This window comes from Diadema antillarum, unplaced genomic scaffold (assembly GCF_040938485.1).
Source record: "Diadema antillarum isolate AM-2024a unplaced genomic scaffold, OU_Dant_1.0 scf00000033, whole genome shotgun sequence".
Classification (NCBI taxonomy): domain Eukaryota; kingdom Metazoa; phylum Echinodermata; class Echinoidea; order Diadematoida; family Diadematidae; genus Diadema; species Diadema antillarum.
Genome location: NW_027270922.1, coordinates 1,130,277 through 1,152,221, shown reverse-complemented (window position 1 = coordinate 1,152,221; position 21,945 = coordinate 1,130,277). Strand labels below are relative to the sequence as shown.

The 21,945-nt window shown below is 37.6% G+C and overlaps 2 protein-coding genes across 2 annotated transcripts; one reads left to right on the top strand and one right to left on the bottom strand.

Annotated features, from left to right (window-relative positions):
• Window positions 1-862: 862 nt before the first annotated feature.
• Window positions 863-9,776, bottom strand: LOC139743059 (uncharacterized). Its single transcript, XM_071653570.1, has 6 exons — window positions 9,662-9,776; window positions 8,220-8,308; window positions 6,993-7,306; window positions 2,706-2,807; window positions 1,927-2,067; window positions 863-1,466 (listed from the first exon to the last, which is right to left on the bottom strand). Exons 1-6 carry the CDS (start codon window positions 9,741-9,743, stop codon window positions 863-865), a joined length of 1,332 nt encoding a protein of 443 aa, XP_071509671.1. The 5' UTR covers window positions 9,744-9,776.
• A 4,018-nt stretch (window positions 9,777-13,794) lies between these two features.
• On the top strand, window positions 13,795-20,154 carry LOC139742695 (prefoldin subunit 6-like). Its single transcript, XM_071653227.1, has 4 exons — window positions 13,795-13,861; window positions 17,887-17,957; window positions 19,140-19,264; window positions 19,715-20,154. The coding sequence occupies exons 1-4, from the start codon at window positions 13,795-13,797 to the stop codon at window positions 19,833-19,835; spliced, it is 384 nt and encodes a 127-aa protein (XP_071509328.1). The 3' UTR covers window positions 19,836-20,154.
• Window positions 20,155-21,945: the final 1,791 nt, after the last annotated feature.

Here is a 21,945-nt window from a genome sequence, read left to right as displayed (position 1 = left end):
TATGTGTGTATGTGTGTACTTCATACATCTTGAACACGAAATGGGATAGTTTAAAAAAAAAATCTAAATGAGTTTTCCCTGTACTTCAAAAAAAGAAAAAGAAAAAAAAATGCACTAATCATATCAAATATATGCAACAAAGGAGGTTAATTCCTCCGTACAATCAGTGGAAAATGAAAAAAAAAAATCATTTCCTCTCAAAAGCATGACTAGAGGAGCAAAATGGTGTCAAAGCCACACAGCTAATACAAATATTTTATAAAACAGCATTTAAAGATCATGTTATCAGATGATTATTGATATTTTAATAGCTTTCTTTCCATTTGTGATTTGTTTGATTTTGCCGAGATACTTACTAAGGTCACAGATCTATTCATATCACTTCAGTCATTCGACTGCAAATAACTTCCTTTTCTGGAGGTAGTGCTCCTTTCAAAACTATCCTTGCAGAATGAATCCAATTTACTTACAATTCATGGGAAACAAATCCATCAGATTAACAGATATACATATCTAAGTTTAGATCCAAATACATAACTATTTTCACTTCATTCTTGTGTAAAAATATCGATAGTATACCTGCATGGCTTAAAAACAATGACTATGTGACTCCCTTACACAGAGTATGTAAGCATATTCAATATGTAGAAAATGTTACAAATTTCCTGAGAGCTATCACAGAAACATGACGAAGTAAGCAGTCTAGAACCCTGGTGAATGACTTTAATGCCAGTAGCAGAATCTACAATCCAATTGCACAATGATCATGATTCATGATTTTTAGCATGTTTTAAGATGTGCGATCAATCACAACCCTTTCTCCAGAATGACACTAGATTTCCCTCACTTGTGACATCAATGGTCATGTCTCGTTGGTGCTTAGTTGTGCGTGTTGCTCAGCCTCTGGTTGCTCATTGGTTATGACATCACCGGCATCCTTTTTTAAGTCTTGATCTGCAGTCTCTGGTGCTTTCTGGTCGGCAGTCACTGCTGTGTCAGATTTAGTCATCTCTGCCTGTTCCCCACTTTCCACAATCCTACTGTTAACCACTGGTTTCTGCTCCTTCATACCAGCATTATCCACTGGCTTCTGCCCCTGCGTAACAGGCCCATTGGTAGAGTCGACTCCACTTCCACTTTGATCAGATCCACCATGCACTTGCCCAGTTTCCCCTCCAGCCACACCATTCCCAGTAAGAGGAGCTTTCTCATCTGGGTTTGAGGAAACCTGAACAGGCGATGTTGGCGGCGTCGGCCTGGTGACATCCTCCGGCTCGTTTTCAAACTCCTCAAGGCTATCGACGTCCAGTTTGCTCACAAGCTCCTCCAGCTTTTTGGCCTTGCGCAGCTCGTTCTGGTGGATAATGGTACACAGGTGTTCTGTGAGGGCCTCCTTCATCTCCGACTTCTTGTGGAGGTTGATTTTGGCAGCGACGAACTCGGCCTCCGCCTTCTCATATCGTCTCCTGAAGAATGAGCATTCGTAATACAGAGAAGAAAAGCAAACACTAATGACAATATTGCACATGTACATAATCATTTAAAGTCAATGAATTCAGTAACAGACGAGATGAGACAATCATTTATTAGTCCACAGCTGATTTCACAGGAGGAGAAGTACTAAGATGACACCTTACAACAGAAGAGCATTTAACCTGTTGAGGACAGTTTGATTTTGCTACAACACGCATTTCCCATAGACCTTGCCCGAGTATGCTCAGGACTCATCCTCAACGGGTTAAAGGGAGGTTGCTGTTATATTTTTTCACCTATTGACAAGTGCTGCATTACCACAGATAAGTCTACCAGGAGAGAAAATGTCTATACATGCTTCCATAACGAAACTAACCGTTTCTCTATTGCACCTCCTAAATTCTGAAGTGCATATGACATGAGAACAAAATTGTCCCAAAAATGTCAACTCACTGGGCTTCGTTGAATTCTCTGCTGGACGTCTCAATCTTGTCGCGGAGAATGCTCACGTCGCTGCTAAGGAGATTCTCAATTTTTGCCAGCTCCTTCTGAATGTACACCAGTCTCTTTGCCTCAGCTTGGGTTTTCTTCTTCCTATACGGACAACATGAACAGCCAGAATTACATAAAAGTATGCTATATTGACACTGGGGTGACAGGACCTCATATCTCAAAATCACTCATTTTCATGAGAGAAAATACAATTTTTCATTTTCACATCATTTATGCAAAATTAACCCATTGAGGACGGTTTGATTTTGCTACAACACCCATCTCCCATAGACGCTTGCCCGAGTATACTCGGGACTCGTCCTCAACGGGCTAACATGAATGTTGATGTCAAGTAAATTGCAGCAAACTTGTTGAAACAAACTGATCAAGGGATACTCACTTTCTTACCCATTGTAACCTACACATGCATCAACACAAGCATTCCCCCCCCCCCCCCCCCCCCCCCCATGCAAATCATTTTGCATGGTTAACGCATTTCCATCAACTCATCAAGTTGTGCTTTCTTTTCTTTGCTTGTTTGGGTTTGCGATCAAACCATTGCATGGACAATCAGGCGAACAAAATAACACAGGAAGTTCATCCTGAGTCCTATTTGCTCAGCGCACTCTGACGAAAGACAGATCACCTCAGATCATCTCATAGAATGTCAAACATAAAGTTTCTGATGACTAGACTAGAAAAGAGTTAAAGTGTTCTACAGCCTTGTCCTACTTCAATACCTGTCTGCGATAGCGTTAGCCAGGAGCCTCTTCTTCTTTGCATTCTCTTCTTCCATCTCCTTCTGTTTCCTCTGGAATTCCTCCAACTTGGACAGCTCACGCCTGTAATGACATACATACATACACACACATACACCATCACATATGTAATTTACAGTTGGTTGATCACGACATGTTAAGAGTCATTATATTTTTTTACACATTTTACACTGATTCAATCTTCAGATAGAGAAAAATAAAACCTTTCAAGTGATAGCTCACTTATTACATGGTAAAGGTATATTCTTGAAGGAATGATTGAGAAATGCAATATTTTCTTATAGTTCTTGAGCAACTTTAATAACTAATATTGAATTGAATTGAATTTATTTTTATTCAGCATAAAAACAACAGAGAAAGACAATGATGAGCAATCATGACAGACACAGAGAAAAAAACATAACTTTGGAATACATAAAGCTGAAGGGAAGCAGCCAACGAGGAATTAAGTTTCCTTAAAATCTGGCCGACCCAGAAAATCCATTTAAAAAAATGCATTGGTGGTAAATTTTTCATATTTATAAAAAAAAAAAAAAATGAGATGAACAGATATACCGTTGCAAGACAAAACATAAAGCAATACAGCATGATATACAATACACTACATTTACATTACAAAGACAATACGAATAAAGTGAGTTACGATCATTAGATAGAATACATGTATTGCCAGTCAAGCATGTCAAAAACTTAGGCATTATAATTTTGTATAAAATTCTCCTTAAGTTTACGTTTGAATACATTAAAAGAGGTAACTTTACGAATATCATCTGGTATTGAGTTCCATATAAGCGGACCTTGATAAAACACAGATTTCTGAAATAATGATGTTCTTACTTTTGGGATATGAAAATTCTTAGCGTTTCTGGTATAATATAAATGAATATTGCAATTTAAGGTGAAATAATGCATCAGAGAATCGGGTAAAAGCTTTCTATGCCATAGAAACATAAGATTACCTAAAATATATTTATATCTGTCATACAACTTTAAAATCTTTTGGGAATTAAAAATTGGTGAAGTGTGAGCTAAATAAGTTGAATGGTTTATAACCCTTATTGCACGTTTTTGTAGTTTAAAAAGTCTGTCTATGTATATATTTGCAGCACTTCCCCAAACAGAAAGACCTATTCAAAAAAAAGGCGCAATAATTGCATTATATATCATTTTAAGAACAACAGTGGGTAAAAAGTTAAGTCGAAAAAGTATCCCAATATTTTTTGAAATTTTGTTGCATATAATATTTATGTGATCTTTCCAAGTCAATTTATCAATTGTGATTCCTAAAAATTGCAAAGACACTTCATGCTTAATTTCAGATCCTGCTAAATATATACTAATATCCTTGACATCAACATTTCTATTGGTGAATATCATAAAATGTGTTTTACTTGTATTTACTGATAATTTATTCATATATAACCATTCAGAAATTATACTTAGCTCATTATTGACTATGATTTGTAATATTTGGGGATCATTATGAGATATAAAAATACTGGTGTCATCAGCAAACAATATATATCTAAAAACCTCAGACGTATTACATAAGTCATTCATATATAAAAGAAACAAAAGAGGTCCCAAGATTGACCCTTGGGGTACTCCACACTTCAGTTCTTTAGATTTAGATTGAAAACCATCCACAACAACATATTGCACTCTGTCGGATAAATAACTGTGGAACAAATCTAAAACAACTCCTCTTATGCCATACAAATACATCTTACTAAGTAAAATATCATGATCAAGACTATCAAAAGCCTTACTCAAATCCAAAAATATGCCTATTAAAATTTCCTCATTTTCTATTGCACACATCACATTTTGAATAAAATTGATTAAAGCATGAGAAGTGGAGTGCCTCTCCCTAAAACCATATTGGTTTGAAGTGAATATATTGCACTCTTTGATAAAGGATAATAAACGAACATAAATGCATTTCTCAAAAATCTTTGAAAAAAGAGATAAAACAGATATCGGGCGGTAGTTACTTAAAATCTCTTGAGAACCTTTTTTAAAAACAGGTATTACACGTGCTATTTTCAGTTTATCTGGGAAGACACCAGCATCTAAACACTTATTGAATATTGCACACAGAGGTTCACATAAATAATCAATAACTCTTTTCAAAACACAAATTGCAATTCCATCTGAACCTGGGCTTGTATCATTCTTAAAATTCTTCACAATGTCAACAATTTCATCAGGAGATATTGGTTTAAAAAATGCAGATTTCTCATTTTTGATAATATATTTTACATTAGGTGACTTCTTATCATCATCGAACTTACGTTTCAAATCATAACCAACATTAACAAAATACTCACTAAAAACATCAGGAATTATATTCTTATCTGAAATCAATTCATTATCAACAATAATCTTATCAACACAGGATTTCTTTTTATGTTTTCCCAAAGCCCTATTAATAACTTTCCACGTTTTACTACTGTCACCATGTGCAGCCTGAAATTGAATCTTATAATACAGTTTTTTTGCCTGCTTAATTTTATTAACAACTTTGTTTCTAATTTTCTTATACACCCTTTTTCTATAATCAGTTGGATTTTTTAAATATAACTTATACAAACGGTTTTTCTTTTTCATAATCTTTCGAATTTCATCATTAAACCAAGGTGCACTTTTATTACTTTTGCTTTCCTTTAAATCAATGCGTTTTAACGGAAAATATACATCATAATAATCTAAAAATACATTTATGAATTCATTATAACAATCATTGGCATTAGGAATTGTGATATTCCATTGGAAACTATTCAGATACTGCACGAATCTAATTATATTCATCTCACTGATTTCACGTTTATGAAAACATTTTTCTTTAAAAGCAATAGAAATTTTATTACAAATACAATATATGGAAAAATGATCGCTTACATCACATAAAAAAAGCCCCGATGAAGATACATTCACACTATCCTCATTTGTAAATATATTGTCAATTAACGAAACCGAGTCTGGAGTAATCCTTGTAGGATATTTGATAAGAGGAAACATATTATGAACCAACAACATATCAAAAAACTTATTTACGTATTGCTCTCTATCTATTCTTAAGAGGTTAATATTGAAATCACCCATCAAATAAAACACTTTTTTCTCATTTTGCACAATTTGTAATACTTCACTTAAAACTTTCATAAAATCTTCAACACATTGATTAGGTGGTCTATACACAACTCCAAATAAAATTCTTCGATGATTCATTTCAATTTCAGAAAATATACTTTCAATATAATTATTGTTTACATCCAAGTCAGTCCTTCGTTCAAATTTGACATCATTTTTTATATACAAACCAACTCCACCACCCCTCTTAAATCTACGACTATTTGCAAAGAAAGAATAATTATCAAGCCTGTACATATCAAGAGGTGAGTTAGCATTCAGCCATGTTTCAGAAATTCCTATTATAGTTGGTGCAATATCAATTGAAGTTAAAAATGAGTTTAAGTTATCAAAGTTGCGAGACATGCTCCTACAGTTAAAATGAATACAAAAAAGGGGAGATTCATTTTCTTTTGCAATCATCTTAGAATGTAAAACGCTGTTAAAATCTTTGGTTGAATAGTAATACTGATCAGAGACATATTCGTTATCGCTAGCAGGAGAAATATATTCATGTAGTTTTTTAAGTTCAGGGTTCACGTGAGAAAACTGGCATTGGTTGACTATATCAGAAAAATACATTGAGCAACAAAACAAGACTCACTACACACAATTAAAATAACTTCAAGAACTAAGAACATACATGTACATAAGAGAGGGTGAGAGCAAAAAGAGAGAAAATATCTCAAATTAACATGAATGGAGCTACAACTTGTAACTCGTTCTGCAGTTGAACCCTCAAGATTATGACAAAATGCATCCAAACAGATCACAATCAACTATTACTGTTCCATGTATTCCAAATAAGTATATTCTGCTTTCCTTGGTTCATGCTAGACTAAACTCTCATTGGGCTGATAATCATATAACTGGTGAAAAGGTTTTTTTTTTTTTTGTCACTGACACATTGGTAATAATTACGTGGAAACAAACAGATGCATTCAATGGGAGATAAAATAAGTCATTCTGCCTGTAATAAATCTATTTCAAATTTGGATACCACTGAAATGAAAAGTGCAGCTGATGTCTTTACTGCACATGCCCATGAAAACCCTTTAAAAGGGGATTGTAATAGATGTGTTTGTAATGATCTCTAAAATGCCCTACAACACTTACACTTTTCCTTCACTCTCTTCAAGTAACCTGGCCTCTGATTTCTTCTCCATCTCTTCCTCTTTCTTCCATCTCTCCTCACCATCCTGCCCTGTCGATACCTTCTTTCCATCCACTTCCTTATCTTCCATCGACCGACTGCCTGCTGACTTCTCCTCTTGGGCAGTAGGGGGCACCCTTTTGGTGGGCGGAGGAGGCCTGCGCTGGGTGGGCTCCTTCAGCTCCCGCCACACACTGGTTTCCTGCGATGAGGCCCTTCCTCCCCTCTGGCTAGGGGGCCTTGGTCTGGACAGCATCTGGGCCTGAGTGAGCGGCTCCTCCCGTTGCTGGAGTAAGTGAATAATAGTGGTTACTTCAGAAGTCCGTTGCAAAGGTTTTAAAAATCATACTCAAGCCAAATTGCCAACAGTTGTTTGCTTTTTTCCCAGTTGCTGAAAGAGTAAATATGATACATATGAATGGCTACCGCAACAAGGTTTCTCTTAAAATGAATCCAATTAGAAAAGAAAAAACTCATCATGTTTAAATGCAAAGCATCCTAATTTTTAATTTGTTCATTCATTCTTTTTCATCCTTGTTTCTACAATCATGCAGTTGATTTTTTTTTGATCAATCATCATTTTTTCTTTTTTGTATTTCTCTACAGTACAAGATACTGGGTTATTGTCACATTGACCTTTCTCTTGCAAATGATTTTTGAGAGTCAAAGCTAGAATCAAAAGAGTGTACACTGTTCTAAGCAAAATTGTTTTCTTATTCAACAGGAACTCTGTTGATTTACGCAGAGTTTGACACAACAGTTCCAGTGCTCAACATAACTACTTTGGGAGTAACTGTGCAGTTGGTAATAAAGCTGGAGCTATTATAGTTAGGTATATATCCAGACATACATGTTTGTGGAGAGGTTATTTTTATTTTTATTTTATTTATTTTTTTTTTGGGGGGGGTATTTTTTAACAAAAATATTCTGCGCAATGTTATTATCATTCTAATATCAACAGAGTTTACTGAAACTGCCTCAGTACAAAAAGTCAATCACTGCAAAGTTTATACTTTCAAAATATTTACAAGCAATGGAATTTGATTCAAACGTGGCAAATATTTCCATAGCTAAGACCACTGGAAACATGATGCAGCCCTCACATCAGATGCCCTATCATACTGTTACCATGTATCAAGTTTGATTAACTCTTAGCATGCAATACATCATGAACTACTAAGGATACAGACCTCTGATGGAGTTGGGTTAGCTCGTCCTCTTCCTCTGGTTGGTCCAGGTCTACCCCTCCCTTGTCTCGGATTCTGGCCATGGTGACTACCTGCAGAGAGTGGACTTTAAGCTATGACGGACACATTTCAACCTTCTCCTAGAGTAATGTCTGAGGAAATCATATGCTTAAAGGACAAGTTCACCTTCATAAGCATAAGGATTGAGAGAATGTAGCAATATTAGTAGAACACATCATTGAAATTTTGAGGAAAATCAGACAATCCGTTCAAAAGTTATGAATTTTTGAAGTTTTTGTGCAGTACCCGCTGGATGAGAAGACTACTGCAGTGTACGAATAACTTAGATGTCACATGCGTACAACAATATAAGGAAAATATAAAGAGAATTTCACAAAATTCCATCTTTCGAAAAAAGTACACATTCCCCTGCCTCGTTACCGACAAATGTTATGGGTAATATTATTCCCCCTGCCTTTAGAAAGAGGCAAGTCAAGTGCTCTTTTATTATGCGAAAAAAGTGAAAATATGTTGAATTTTCTTTTACATTTTCGTTATACTGTTGTACACATATGACTCACAAGCTGTAGTAGTCTCCTCATCCAGCGGTTCCAACACAAAAATTTAAAAAATTCATAACTTTTGCATCGATTGTCCAATTTTCCTCAAACTTTCACTGATGTGCTCTACTAATATTGTTGCATTTTCTCAATCCTTATGTTTATGAAGGTGAACTTGTCCTTTAATGATAAATGAAATATTGTCTTGAAATACTGTAGTGAGTTGTGATCGAGCAACAACTTAGCATATGAAAAAAGAATGAAGAAAAGTTGATGTACAAAGAGTTTTAGAATGGGATTGTACTTTTGGCATGTTCAGATACTACATCAGAAATTCAGGATAAACAAAGCAATAACACAAAAACTGCGGTGTTATTGTTACTAGTCAGAAGTTAGAGCAAGGTACTACTTATGTCATCAAAATCATGCTTGAACTTATAATTATGTAGTGTTTATTGTTTTTCTAAATTTTGTGATCACACGTTTTGTTGTCTATTCACAGACTATATCAGTCATGTTTCATCATGGGTGGTGGCTAGAATGGCAAGCTGCCAACTTAGGTTTGTTTAAAATACCAGCAGCAAATGTTCTTTTTGTACTCACCTTTCCAAGAATTCCCTAGGAAATTTTGATTTGCATACCTGCTAAAATACTGTGCAATGATCATTTGGACAGTCATGCTGTGGTGAGCATTACAAGAGTACTGATGAGGATATTGTGTAACACTTAAATAACTTTTGGAGATTTTAGTAATCAGCTCATCTTGGCTTGTCTCTCAGTGATATACAACCAGTTGTCTCCGTGCCGAGTTAGTCTTAGGTAAAGTCTGATTCTATAACCATCATAAAACTATACACTTATCATTCATTATATCAACACACTGACCTCGTGTTGCTTGGCCTTCATCCTCTGAACTCTGTCTCTTCAGAGAACGGAGCTGCTCATCCGTGAATCCTGTCCATGCCATGCTATGCTTCGATCAGGACACACCCCGAGATTGGCAATACACGTATAGAGATGCTGTAGAAATGGAAACAAATGATATTCATGAGAATGTGTCTTTCTTTCTATGAGTATAGATCTATAATAAGAAGGAAAATAGGACAAAACAAGTTTCTGCAGTTATCAATGAAATTATCATATAATTAGTGGTAATTTTAAATTGCAATGACAATGTCTCAGTGAATTTTCCATGAATTTCAAGTATGACGACTTGTAAAAAAAAATTGTTATGTTTTTTTATTTCTTTTTTAATTATTATCAGCATTTTTTTTAATGCTACGTACTGCTAAGACCATGCGCCCCATGCCATGCATGCACGCTGACTGGCATGGTTACGGGCACTGAATGGGGATCCCATCCCGGGCGCGTTTTTTTTTAAAGACGGCACAGATTGGGGCATGGCGCGTGTTAAACCTATGGGAAAAACGTTGGGTTAGGGTTTTTGGTTATGGTTAGGGTTAGGGTTAGGGTTAGGGTTGGGGTTAGGATTAGGGTTAGGGTTAGGGTTAGGGTTTGATGGTTATGGTTAGGATTAGGATTAGGGTTAGGTTTAGGGATAGGGTCCCCGATAAATTTTTAGTTTCCCCAATCTGTGCCGTCTAAAAAAAACACGCATCCCGGGCCGGTGCCGGGGGCGGGAAGACAGGCGACAGCGACATGGCTGGATAGAAACCTCAATTTTAATAATACGTGGGACTATTATAACACCTGAACTGCAACTGAAAATCTGAGGGCCAGGGTGTGGTAGTTTCTACGTGCATTTATTTTACTTCATTGATTTTGTTACTTTCGAACACTCTTAAAAAGAGAAGAACATGTCTCACTTACCGACGTTTTTCTCCTGAAGAATTTAGATACAAATTAAGAAATCAAACACTTTCCGATACTCACCAACAGCAAGAACATACTAGTACCACGTAAACACTTGTAGTCTGGTTTCCAGACCCTTCCCTTTTCACCTGAGCGGGCCGGGGGGGGGGGGGGGGGGGGGGGGGGGGGGGAACTGTTTCACGAAGAATCATGGTAGGCTGCTGTGCGTCTGCTGTGCGTGACTTCAATAATATTCTTACTTTCAAATAAGAATGAACATTTTGAAGACTTTTTCATGCATGCATTCATCAACAATATAAAGTAAGGGACGACGGATTTTTTTTCTGTAAATTTTCATAACAATCCAGTGGATTCTTAAACATATAGGGGCCTATCAGCTAAAATTGAAAATTGAAAAAACAACGGCTTACCCTAATTTTAAGTCAATCTTAACTTTTAAATTAGACTTGAATTCTTTGTGAAACACACCAGGCCTGTACAAAACGCCCATGCAGACACATTTGAAAATGCATAGTCTAAAAATCCATGTCCGCGGCGACTTGTTGGTTTATTGATGCAGGGTCACAATTAATTAAATACACAATTCGTTTTTATTTTCATATTATACTTTGATCTGTTGGGCAACTTACATTTGTTGGTTGACTCTCACTTTCACTTTGTTGGGAACTGGGAACAGACTAATTGGGATAATTCTGTTTCAGGTTTTTTTTTTGTAATTTTATTTAAAATACTTGTAGGTCCTATACTGAACATGATATTCATCGCCAGCGCCACGTTTTCAAAAGTGAGGTGGGGGGGGGGGGGGAGGGGGGGACACTACCGGGTTTCATGGGCGAACAAGTCTTTAGCTCATCTTTCTCATTCCACTTCCGGGATTCTTCACCTGCCCCCGGACGCAAAAAAAAAAAAAAAAAATAGTTTCAGCGCAAAAATTAAGCCTAAACAAAGCCCTATACTGCGCTCACACTTCAAGGTTTCTATCTATACTTATTAGTGCCACTTACGCACTCCAGGTTGAAAAAAAAGTGGGGGCCAAAAGTGGTGACACCTCCCTTTGTATGGTGCAAAAAGTGCCCCCCCCCCCCCTCCGTTCCGCCGGTCGTGATATTCACTGCATGTAATTTTAGCTAATTGCCACTGGCATTCAATGCATATATAGGCCTAAAGGGTATTTAAACAAGAACGTACGTCGTGGCATTCTATCACAAATCTCCGCTTTCGCAAAATTCACGAAATTAAAGTGCACGCGATTAACATTCGCCATTTCACAGAAGTGTGAAACATAGGCCCTATCGAGTCCACCAGGAAATGGCTTTTTGAGGCACTCGAAGTACATAGTCCCTGCATGGGTAGGCCTGCCACCCGCAGTAGGGGAGTAAGGTTGAAATGGGGAACTGGCGGGTGATATATCAGGATTATAGGCCTATAGATTAGGGGTGGGAGGGGTAGGCCTATGCCTACATTTTCCCCATTTTTGCAGAGACTCCAACCCAAGTACCTTCTGATCTGGAGATTCTCCCGCCTGAAACCCGTCTACCAAGAACCTAATCCACCAAGTGGAAATGGTCCAGAGAAGAGCTGCGCGATTCACTTTAAATCGCTACCATAACACCTCGAGTGTCACCAAAATGCTACAAGAACTTAATTGGACCACTCTGGAACAGCGCAGAGAAAATGACAGGCTAATTATGATGTACAAAATACACAATAATCTCACTCCTCTTTCAGCACAGGACTATATCATCAAACAGGCTACTCAGTTAACGAGAGCCTCGCAACCACACTCCTATCAGGTACCATATTCGAGAACTGAATCGCATCGCCATTCGTTCTTCCCAAGAACTGTAAGGAACTGGAATTCCCTGTCGTCAGAAATTGTTTCAGCGCCATCTGTGGGATCATTTCGAAACCGTCTAACGGTTGATCACAGTGGCTAGTATATATTTTCGTCAAATTTTCTATGTGCTTGTAAATATCTGTAAATAAATTGTATTATAATGTAAATAGCACCAGTCTGCAAGAATCTTCAGTCTATTGAAGGAGGCAGACTTAATCAGAAGAAGAAGAAGAAGAAGAGACTCCAACTCGATGTGCGCGAAGCGCACAACACAGCGCGAAGTTCCTTTCGGCCGGCGGGTCCAGGGCTCCCGACTGTTAGCTCTATTCTAGATGCTCTCTCACATTAACTATAAGGCCTTTTTTCAACATACGATGACACAAAGTAAGAAATTATTTCAAGCGGGAGACACAGAGCCACGCAGGGCGGGAGAAATTACCTCTCAAGCGGGAGAACGGGAGATTTTGCAAAAATGGGCTTTCGGCGGCCTGGAGATCCTCCCGTCGAAAGCGGTAGAGTTGGAGTCTCTGTTTTTGACATAAACTTCAACCGATGGATAGGCCTTGTAGAATGCATGCGAGTGTAAGGTTTTTGTTATTGATATACGGTTAATAAAGGTCTACATGTGTAATTTGTAGAATGTTGAATGAATATTTATTAAAAATGATTGTTAGAACAAAAAAAAACATAGTAGGTAGAGTATATAATTTGTGTTAATGCTGCAAGACTAGAGTATATCATTTTTATAGTAGGCCCAGCTATACTTTGTTTGTGAATTATATCAGAGAAGGCCTATAAAGTAGGTCCCATTAATGATTACCGGTATGCAATTCTGTAAATGCACAATTTGTTTTCATAAATGAGAAATAAAATAGGACTATTAAAAATGTGGTCTACTTTCCAAGGTGTACATTCAATTACCTATTTGCTCGTGTGCATTTTATCGATGTACAGTAAAGAGTTTGTATCTTTGCCAAACTCAAAACAAACACATGATAATATCCATACAGTACACTGTATAGTAAAAAGTATGCTAGTACTGTATCACATAGACCTGAGGGTGTCTCATAAAACTGAAGTTACGAATGACTTAAGACCGACTGGAACATGTTCTGATGTGCTATACTTATCAGAATTTCAATAATTCAGCACAAAAACTTTTTATGAAGCACCCCATGCACACTACCAACTTGCAAGTGCAACTGACCCTCGGGTCCCTCGGCCACAGTCACTGATCTCCCCTCGAGGGGAGATTAGTGGCCACCACAGTTGGCATAGCGCATAATCGATCAAATCATTCTTTGATCGATCAGTTCACGCCTTGCAGCTCCGAAAAAGGGAGGGGAAAATGGCCAGCGAAGAACTCCAAAAGCAGCTCCAAGAGGAGCTGGAGAAGTTCAAAGTGTCAGAAAAGGGTAAGTTGTATTTAAAGCAGTCAAAATGACATTTTCTTTCGAAAACAAAACGTGTAAAATGTATTTCAAAATCGTGTCTTTCTCTGCTATAGCAACCACGCTTCGTTCGGTCCCATATATTGAGAATGGCGTGTAGTAAAATTTTTATATGACTTCTGTTATTGAGGTGGTGTGGCAGTGCAGCATTGCCAGTGGTGACAATCAGTCCGGGAAACCCGCTTAGCTCATGTGGGGCGCTCCCGCTCATAAGGATTGAATTAGAACCCTTACCGTAAAAGCCGACAGTATAAGGCCTACTGAACGTATTGTTTTTTCAGGGACCAATGTAAATTAAGGAGTGCAACTGGACGTGATCCTGACATTTTCAGCTGACTTTACGTTATTTCCAGTGCCTTTGTACTGACTACCAATGGGCTACTGTTTGTTGATTTAATGTTATTGTTTGATAAAAGTAAATTTACAAGTTGAAATTTTAATTGAATTTAATGTTGACATGAGAATTTGAACTCTTGTAATCGCATAATTTACTCTGGCTGGGATAGTCTCTGTACTGTACATACTTTAGATATAACGGTTAGACTGTAGAATCTGGGAATTGCCATTGAGACTGTTGAGGTAATTTAATTGAGTTTGAAACTGAGTGAAAGAGGGTCTGGGATCTACATTGTAGATTTTGATTGAACTTAAAGGACAAGTTCACCTTCATAGACATGTGGGTTGAATGAATGCAGCACGTAGAACAATTGCACAGGCAAGCCGCGCATGCGCGATTCGCTACTGCCCTCGCTCGCGTTAGCATGACGTCATTTTTCATTCATGAATCGGGAGCTACACGGAAGCTGCATCATCATTGGATCTTTACCCCCGTCATTTACATATTTTTCCACAACGTTATTGGGTAATTCCGTGAAGTTGGGGCACAAAGTGTGACATTTTAGCATAACTCAATACAAATTATGATATACATATTTATAGGCTTTACATTTGTATTGAGACCATACATTTTCCTGGAAATTTTGTGCCATTCAGACTCAATTTTGATGAAGTTATGAAAACAATATGTAACGGTGTCCTGTAGCATCGTGATGTGTCCATGTAGCATCGTGATAGTTAAAATCTGGTCCTAAAAGACAAATTAATGCAATTAGCTTGACCAAAATTTGATATAATATGCATAATTACTAGATTAGTCAGAAAGCTAAATATCTTAACTCTCCTTTCCACAGTTTTACTTTGACAAGAAAATTACACAATGTGTCACTATGCTACGCGGTGTCCACCAAATGTCACAAAAAAGGACACCACATAGCATCGTGATACATTTTGTAATTTTCTTTTAAAATTAAAACTGTGTACAGGAAATTTGAGATATTTAGCTATCTCATTCATATCTTGTAAATATGCATATTGCATCAAATTTTGGTCAAGCTAATTGCCATAATTTGTCTCTTAGGACCAAATCTTAAAATATCACGATGCTACAGGTCACTGTTACATATTGTTTAATAACTTCATCAAAATTGAGTCTGAATGGCACAAAATTTCCAGGAAAATGTGTGGCCTCAATGCAAATGTGAAGCCTACAAACAATAAATGTATAGCATAATTAATATTGAGTTATGCTGAAATGTATTTTTCAAATATCACGATGCTACATGGACACTGCCCCAACTTCATGGAATTACCCTATAACATATGTGTGCGATGATTTCCAGCGCGATTGGCTGAACAGTTTGATACCAAACTCGGCATTTTTACATCAAGTCTTCGATTTTTGGCAAAATATTTTCCTCCTTTGGTGTAAACATGTATTCAGTGAAGCTATCGTTGCGTTTGAAATTTGATAAGTCATATTTTTACATGATTTTTAGGTACGAATTTGTGAAGTAGTTCGATGTGTTCGTTGGTGTGTGTGTATCAATACATGCAATTTGTATGGTAGCGACATGTACGGGTATGGAGCGAGACACATAAGAAGCTCAAGACCACGATGCAAATTAGTCGCCATATTGTGTAGTTTGTGTAGCGTTGTGTACCGATGTCGAGCTGGCCGCCATAGCCGCTACATAACACGATGGCAAGCACGCATTGTGCATTGTACACCACACTGATCCACAGGGAGTAGTGGATCTTGCACACCATGCAGTTCGGTGAAGCGGACGGCGTGGCGATCGGGCGATCAGCCAATCAGCGGGCCGGCTGTCATTCTATTACCGTCTACGGGGAATTGTTTACGTGTGCAGCAATATTAGTAGAACGCATCAGTGAGAGTTTGAGCAAAATCGGACAATCCGTTAAAAAGTTATGAATTTTTGAAGTTTCTGCTTAGTCACGGCTGGATGAAAAGACTACTATACCTTGTGATGTCACATGAGTACAACGATATAAAGAAAGAATAAAGAAAATTCAACATATTTCCATTTTTCTCGCATAACAAAAGAACACTCGACTTCTCTCTTTCAGAAGGCAGGGGGAATTACCCTTAACATACGTCAGCAGCAAGTCGAAGAAATGTGCACTTTATTCAAAAAGTAAAGTTTTGTGAAATTCTCTTTTTATTTTCCTTATATACGTACTTGTACGCATGTGACATCATACACTGTAGTACTAGTAGTCTTCTCTTCCAGCAGTGACTGTGCAGATACTTAAGATATTCGTAACTTTTTAACGGATTGTCCAATTTTTCTCAAACTTTCTCTGATGTGTTCTACTAATATTGCTGCATTCTCTCAATCTTTATGTATATGAAGGTGGACTTGTCCTTTAATACTAACATAAATTCTACCTATGTATGGCAGTCTAACCCACAATAGCTATAGACAATAAGGGTTACTAATGACTGTAGAGATCTACATGTACCTCTCTATCCTGAGTGTAGTATGTTAAACTTGTACTTGATCAACATGTAGATCTACAGTGTGTCTCTAAAAAAAGTAAACCCAACTTCAACAGCAAATTTTCAGAAAACTATAAAAGATTTGCACATTATTTTTTCATGGTAAGATAGTCCAATAAGTCCTCTATCCAATGATACCACGTAGGTTACATCTGTATGTAAATCTCATGCATAACTGAGCATGATTCAACTTAGTGAATGGGTGTGAAATCATCACTGTGGCAGGTTATTTCTTGCTATTGTCATGCATTTAGGGCATATTTGAAGTTAAATTTTTGTAACATGTTAGGCCTATGATTACATAACAACTTCAGCAAAGGTTGTTCCTCACACAGGCGCACTTCACCTGCTTTCCAAACATGGTACAGTTGACAATTGAGCAGAGAGTATTCCTGGTAACTCGATGTCAGGAAACAAGAAGTGTTGTGGAAGTTCAAGAGGCTTTTCGGGTGCAGTTCCCCGACAGGCAGCCTCCAAACAAAAAGAGCCATCTGGTACAATGTGAGAAAGTATGCTGATCACGGAACCAGTTTGAACAGGAATAGAAAAACACTCTGGCTACAGACGAACTGGGAGTGGTGATGAGAGAGGCCATCCAAGCCAATCCACGCATAAGCACCAGTCATTTGTCATTTGATTGATGAACTTCCAATCAAAGTGCAATTCTAATTTGCCACAGTGATGATTTCACACCCATTCACTAAGTTGAATCATGCTCAGTCATGCATGAGAGTTACATACCCTACGTGGTATCATTGGACAGAGGACTTATTGGACTATCTAACCATGAAAAAATAATGTGTTTAAATATTTTATAGTTTCTGAAAATTTGCGGTTGAAGTTGGGTTTACTTTTTTTAGAGACACCCTGTAGTGTTCTTCAATAAAATCTTATGTAGATCTAGAGCTCTTCATTCCCTTTCAATTTTATGTAAACATTGGTTGTGTGCCTTAAAGTATAACTTCCATATTTTGAAGTCAATGTTTTTAAATAGATGAATAGGCTACCCCAGTGTTTTACTGCCCCTAATGATCAGTGTAAGAGAGGCAAATTACTCAACTTTGTGAGTGTTGCTTTGCTTTGATTTGTTTACATACCATGCTCTGACCCATTATGATTTCTCTTTCAGACTACCAAAAGGCTATAACTGTAAGAAAGCAGCTTGATGGGCAACTGAATGAAAACAACATGGTCAAAGAAGTGAGTATGTTCATCTCATCTTGCAATGTGAGCAGTTGTAAGAACAATGATTCAGTAATCGGTAAAATACATTGAAAGATGCATAAAGCTGTAAGAAAAATATCTTTGGCAGCAAGTGCAATTTTAATTAGATATCAATACTCAAAATCACTTGAATGTACATGTAAACTAGAAGTAGTAGTTTGATATCACCGAGCAAGATGAGGAATATACAAAATGCCACATGATCACAAAGAAATCCCTGTGATTAATAATACGACATTTATAAAGCGCATAATAAGCGCATGCTTTTCTATACACTGATTAAAAAGGTACCATATCGTATGCAGAGTAGATCAGTAGGTATTTTATGTATTAAGCATATATTTGGCAGCAAGATATGTCATTCTGTGAATAGTTGGTCTCCCTTGAGACTTGTGTACAAACTAGAAATGAACAAAGTGTAATGGCCACATAAAACCAGTGACCGCTTTTGACAGGTTTTGTTAAAACAGATTTGACTGTATCACAAAGTGCGCAGAGTCAGCAAAAGGCAATGACACATACGTGTATGAAATTTAGTGGCAAATGAACTAGTAGAATGACAACTCGGATGCAAGTAATTATTTATGTTTGTCCAGGTGGAGCAATGCAGTCAGTGGATAAACACCATTTAAAAGCCTCTTCTCACCGACAGCAAAAAATTGTGATTTTGGAAAATGCATAGAACATTATGGGGAAAGTTGCTGAGTAACTGTGTCACGAGTCAGCAGAAACGTGGCTAGAAATAATTCACACTCCAGATTATGAATTTTCTACCGAAGTTGCATCACTGCAGAACCCTCACCCAGCTCTTATGGCAGAAAACTTTGTCAAATGACTTTCATTTGACAATCAGAAACAATCTGTATGGCCACAAGTGAAGTGTGTAAATTGTGGCTAGCTGGCCAGACCATTGTTTGAAAGCAGTTTATCTGTAGTTCCATCAGTGGTTCTAGTGCATGGTGAACAGTGCCAAACAATTTTGCCATGGGCAGCAGCAAAGTGAGTATTGGTTGCATTGTGAATGGAAAAGGTCAAACCTTGTGGATATGACAATTTCGAAATATGATGCAGGCCGCAAGTATCTACTCATCCTAACTTTGTGTACTGTGTGTCTTGATGTTGGTGTCTTCACCCCCCCCCCCCCCCAAATCTTCCTAGGAGCTTGATCTGCTAGGGTCAGACGACAAAGTATTCAAGATGATGGGTCCTGTGCTGATCAGACAAGATGTTGAGGAGGCAAAGGCTACTGTTGGCAAAAGGATAGAATACATCAGCGGGGAAGTGTGAGTACCGTCCCTGTCAAGTGAAAGGTGGAATTCTAACTTTATCAAAGTACTTTGTATTAGAACCATGAAACAAGAAAAATTTTCAGTAGAAGTTAACAATAAAAGTTTGATTTTCATGGTGTGGCAATTTTCACACATTTTGCACAAGTACAAAGTAGTGTGAAAATAAAAGCACACACATATTTTGCTTGTCATATGTAACAATGTAGATGCTGGAGAATTCAATGACACCTTTAATCAGAAATATCAGTGTTTTCAAGTTTTATTGGACCTTCGTTGCAATAGGTTATGCAATCCAATGTTATGGCAAAGTTTTGAATTATCAAGTGCATGAATGGCAGGTCAATCATTCTATTCTGCTTTAGGATGAGTGCAACCATTCCTTTTTCTTTTCCTAAACATTTTGATTTCCTTTCTTTTTGTTTTGTTTTTCTTGTCACCAATCAGGAAGAGGCATGACAAGCTCATCAAGGACTTGGAGAAGAAACAAGAAGCTCACAGAGACAAGTTGGGCAAGTTGCAACAAGAGTTCTCCAAGGCACACATGAAGCTTGCGGCAAAGACATAACAGAAACACTCCCCTCCCCACATCAACCCTACCCCGTCCCCATTGTCCCCTTTCATGAGGCACTGTGCAACGCGTGCAGCGTACAATGATTGCTGTTTCCATGGTAACAGTGGTACAAAAAAACAATCAGCTGTGTGTTTTTTTATGCCTCCGCCATGAAGTGTCGCCGGAGTCATTATTTACTTTTTACTATCGTAATTGAGTATTGTATAAACTTACAATTATTGCACACCCCTCTATGAAATGGGACCTCAAGGTTAATCAGTAATTTGGTTGACCAAATCACCACCCAGAAGGTGGGAGCAGCAGTAATTGTGAAAAGGAGAGAAAAAGACATTGGAAAAAAAGCAAGGTCCACTCATCCCAATATGAAGAATTACTGTGTCACATGTATCATTATCGATTCATCTTTTTTTTTTTTCTTTAATCTCCAGTTCATCCTTTCGCTGGTTGAATGTCATTATTGCTTTGTTTGGCAGTGAGACATCAGTGAGCTTGTCTAAACCACATACATGCTGAAAGTTTGTTAAAACTTAAAGTAAGTTCATAATTATAAGAAATGATGCTTGAACACTTAATCACTTCCTCTAGCTGTAAGCCTAACCTGATCCAAATTCTTCTCCTGAACTCTATCTCTGATGGCCGACCCTATTCTAAATTCCAAATCTTCATCTCTTTATCCCTATCGTGTTTAGTGGATGATAGAAATTTTCAATGGATAAAGCGACAAAGCAGTATTATTTATTCATGCATCCTTTTTTTTCTCCTCCAAAGAGCTACTCTTTGTACACATGCACTCAGTGTTCAAGCACGACTCGTGCAAAAGACCATTTTGATGCTAATAAGTGAGGGTGATAGGATTTCATAGTATTTCATCTTTCCTGCTTCTGTGTGAGCAACTTTTTTGAGTCTGATGTATTTAATCCTCCTATGGAATAATGTTCATGTAATGGTGAACAAAAATGAATCCGTGTTGTCCGTTTTTTTTTCTTTTAATCCATTAAATACTGTAGAACCAGGAATATTTACGGTATGAAACCTTTGTGGATTGGAGCCAATGGCCTCTTTGTGGCATGAAATTTTTGCAAATTGCCACCGGCATTCAATGGATAGTGTAGACAAGAACTTCTTCATGCATTTTTATTTCATGAATCTTGGCGCGCGAAATTTGCGAAAATTTCATGCACAAAAAATTTATGGTTTTACAGTATGAGGATCTGCTCTCTGGTGTGTCTGATTTGGAACAGAGAAGCTGCACCAGGGACATGGAAGCTCCTGATTTAATAGTGTTTGCTGTCCTGGAAAGTCAATTTTTTTTTTCTCAAGTTTTGCCTTTGTTTGTGTCTTGTATGTTGTACTTGTACATTGAAGGAGTTTGGTGTTGGCGTAATATCAGGAAAGATATTCCAGTGTACATGCAATAACAAGGAGCTTTGATTGATGTTGTCTGCTGAGTGGCCCATTTTCAACTGTTTGTGATATCATTATACAATTCCAGTTGATCTCGATAACTTCTTACGGATGAGCCTCAGAAATTCTCAATTAATATTCATGAAACCATAAACAAATATGGGTGGAAGTTTGTGCCAATGTAATTGCTTGACATCTGTACGAAAGTTTTTCTCTACATGCAGTAGTACTCTTTAATCGATGGTCCATACATTTACAGGAATCTATTATAGCGAATGTCATTGCTGTTGTGCTCTTACTTGTAAGTATGAATGGATTGCTTCCCATTATAAAGGGTCGGCTCTTCTGGAGCTGAAATATTCAAGGATAGCAACAAAAATTGATAAGATGCAAGGTAATCAATGGCGATGACCTTGAGTTTTGCTGTGTGGAATAGGGAGCTTCAGATCTGCAACACAGACTCTTAGAGAGAGAGAAGAAACTTGTTTTGCGCATGTGCAAGACCACTTGGTTGGTTGGTTCTGGGCCATTGTAGTGTTTGCTCAAACTCATGACGCAGAGAGCTACGTGATGCCATTCAATTTGTGACAAACGATAGATTGGGGCACTATTTTACTTTTATAGGCTGCATCTTTGCAAAATCTCAAGCTACTTTGCAATACGACGCAGGGAGGGAGAATGGTTAGTGCAGCCATCATCT

Bases quoted from the DNA above. Each gene is read 5' to 3' on its own strand.
- LOC139743059 (XM_071653570.1), bottom strand. From the start codon at position 9,743: ATGGCATGGACAGGATTCACGGATGAGCAGCTCCGTTCTCTGAAGAGA. The intron at 8,309-9,661 runs GTCAGTGTGTTG...CACTCTCTGCAG, and splicing joins TGAAGGCCAAGCAACACGAG to GTAGTCACCATGGCCAGAAT. The intron at 2,068-2,705 runs GTATTGAAGTAG...TTGTCCGTATAG, and splicing joins GCTAACGCTATCGCAGACAG to GAAGAAGAAAACCCAAGCTG.
- LOC139742695 (XM_071653227.1), top strand. From the start codon at position 13,795: ATGGCCAGCGAAGAACTCCAAAAGCAGCTCCAAGAGGAGCTGGAGAAG. The intron at 13,862-17,886 runs GTAAGTTGTATT...TTTCTCTTTCAG, and splicing joins GTTCAAAGTGTCAGAAAAGG to ACTACCAAAAGGCTATAACT. The intron at 19,265-19,714 runs GTGAGTACCGTC...GTCACCAATCAG, and splicing joins GAATACATCAGCGGGGAAGT to GAAGAGGCATGACAAGCTCA.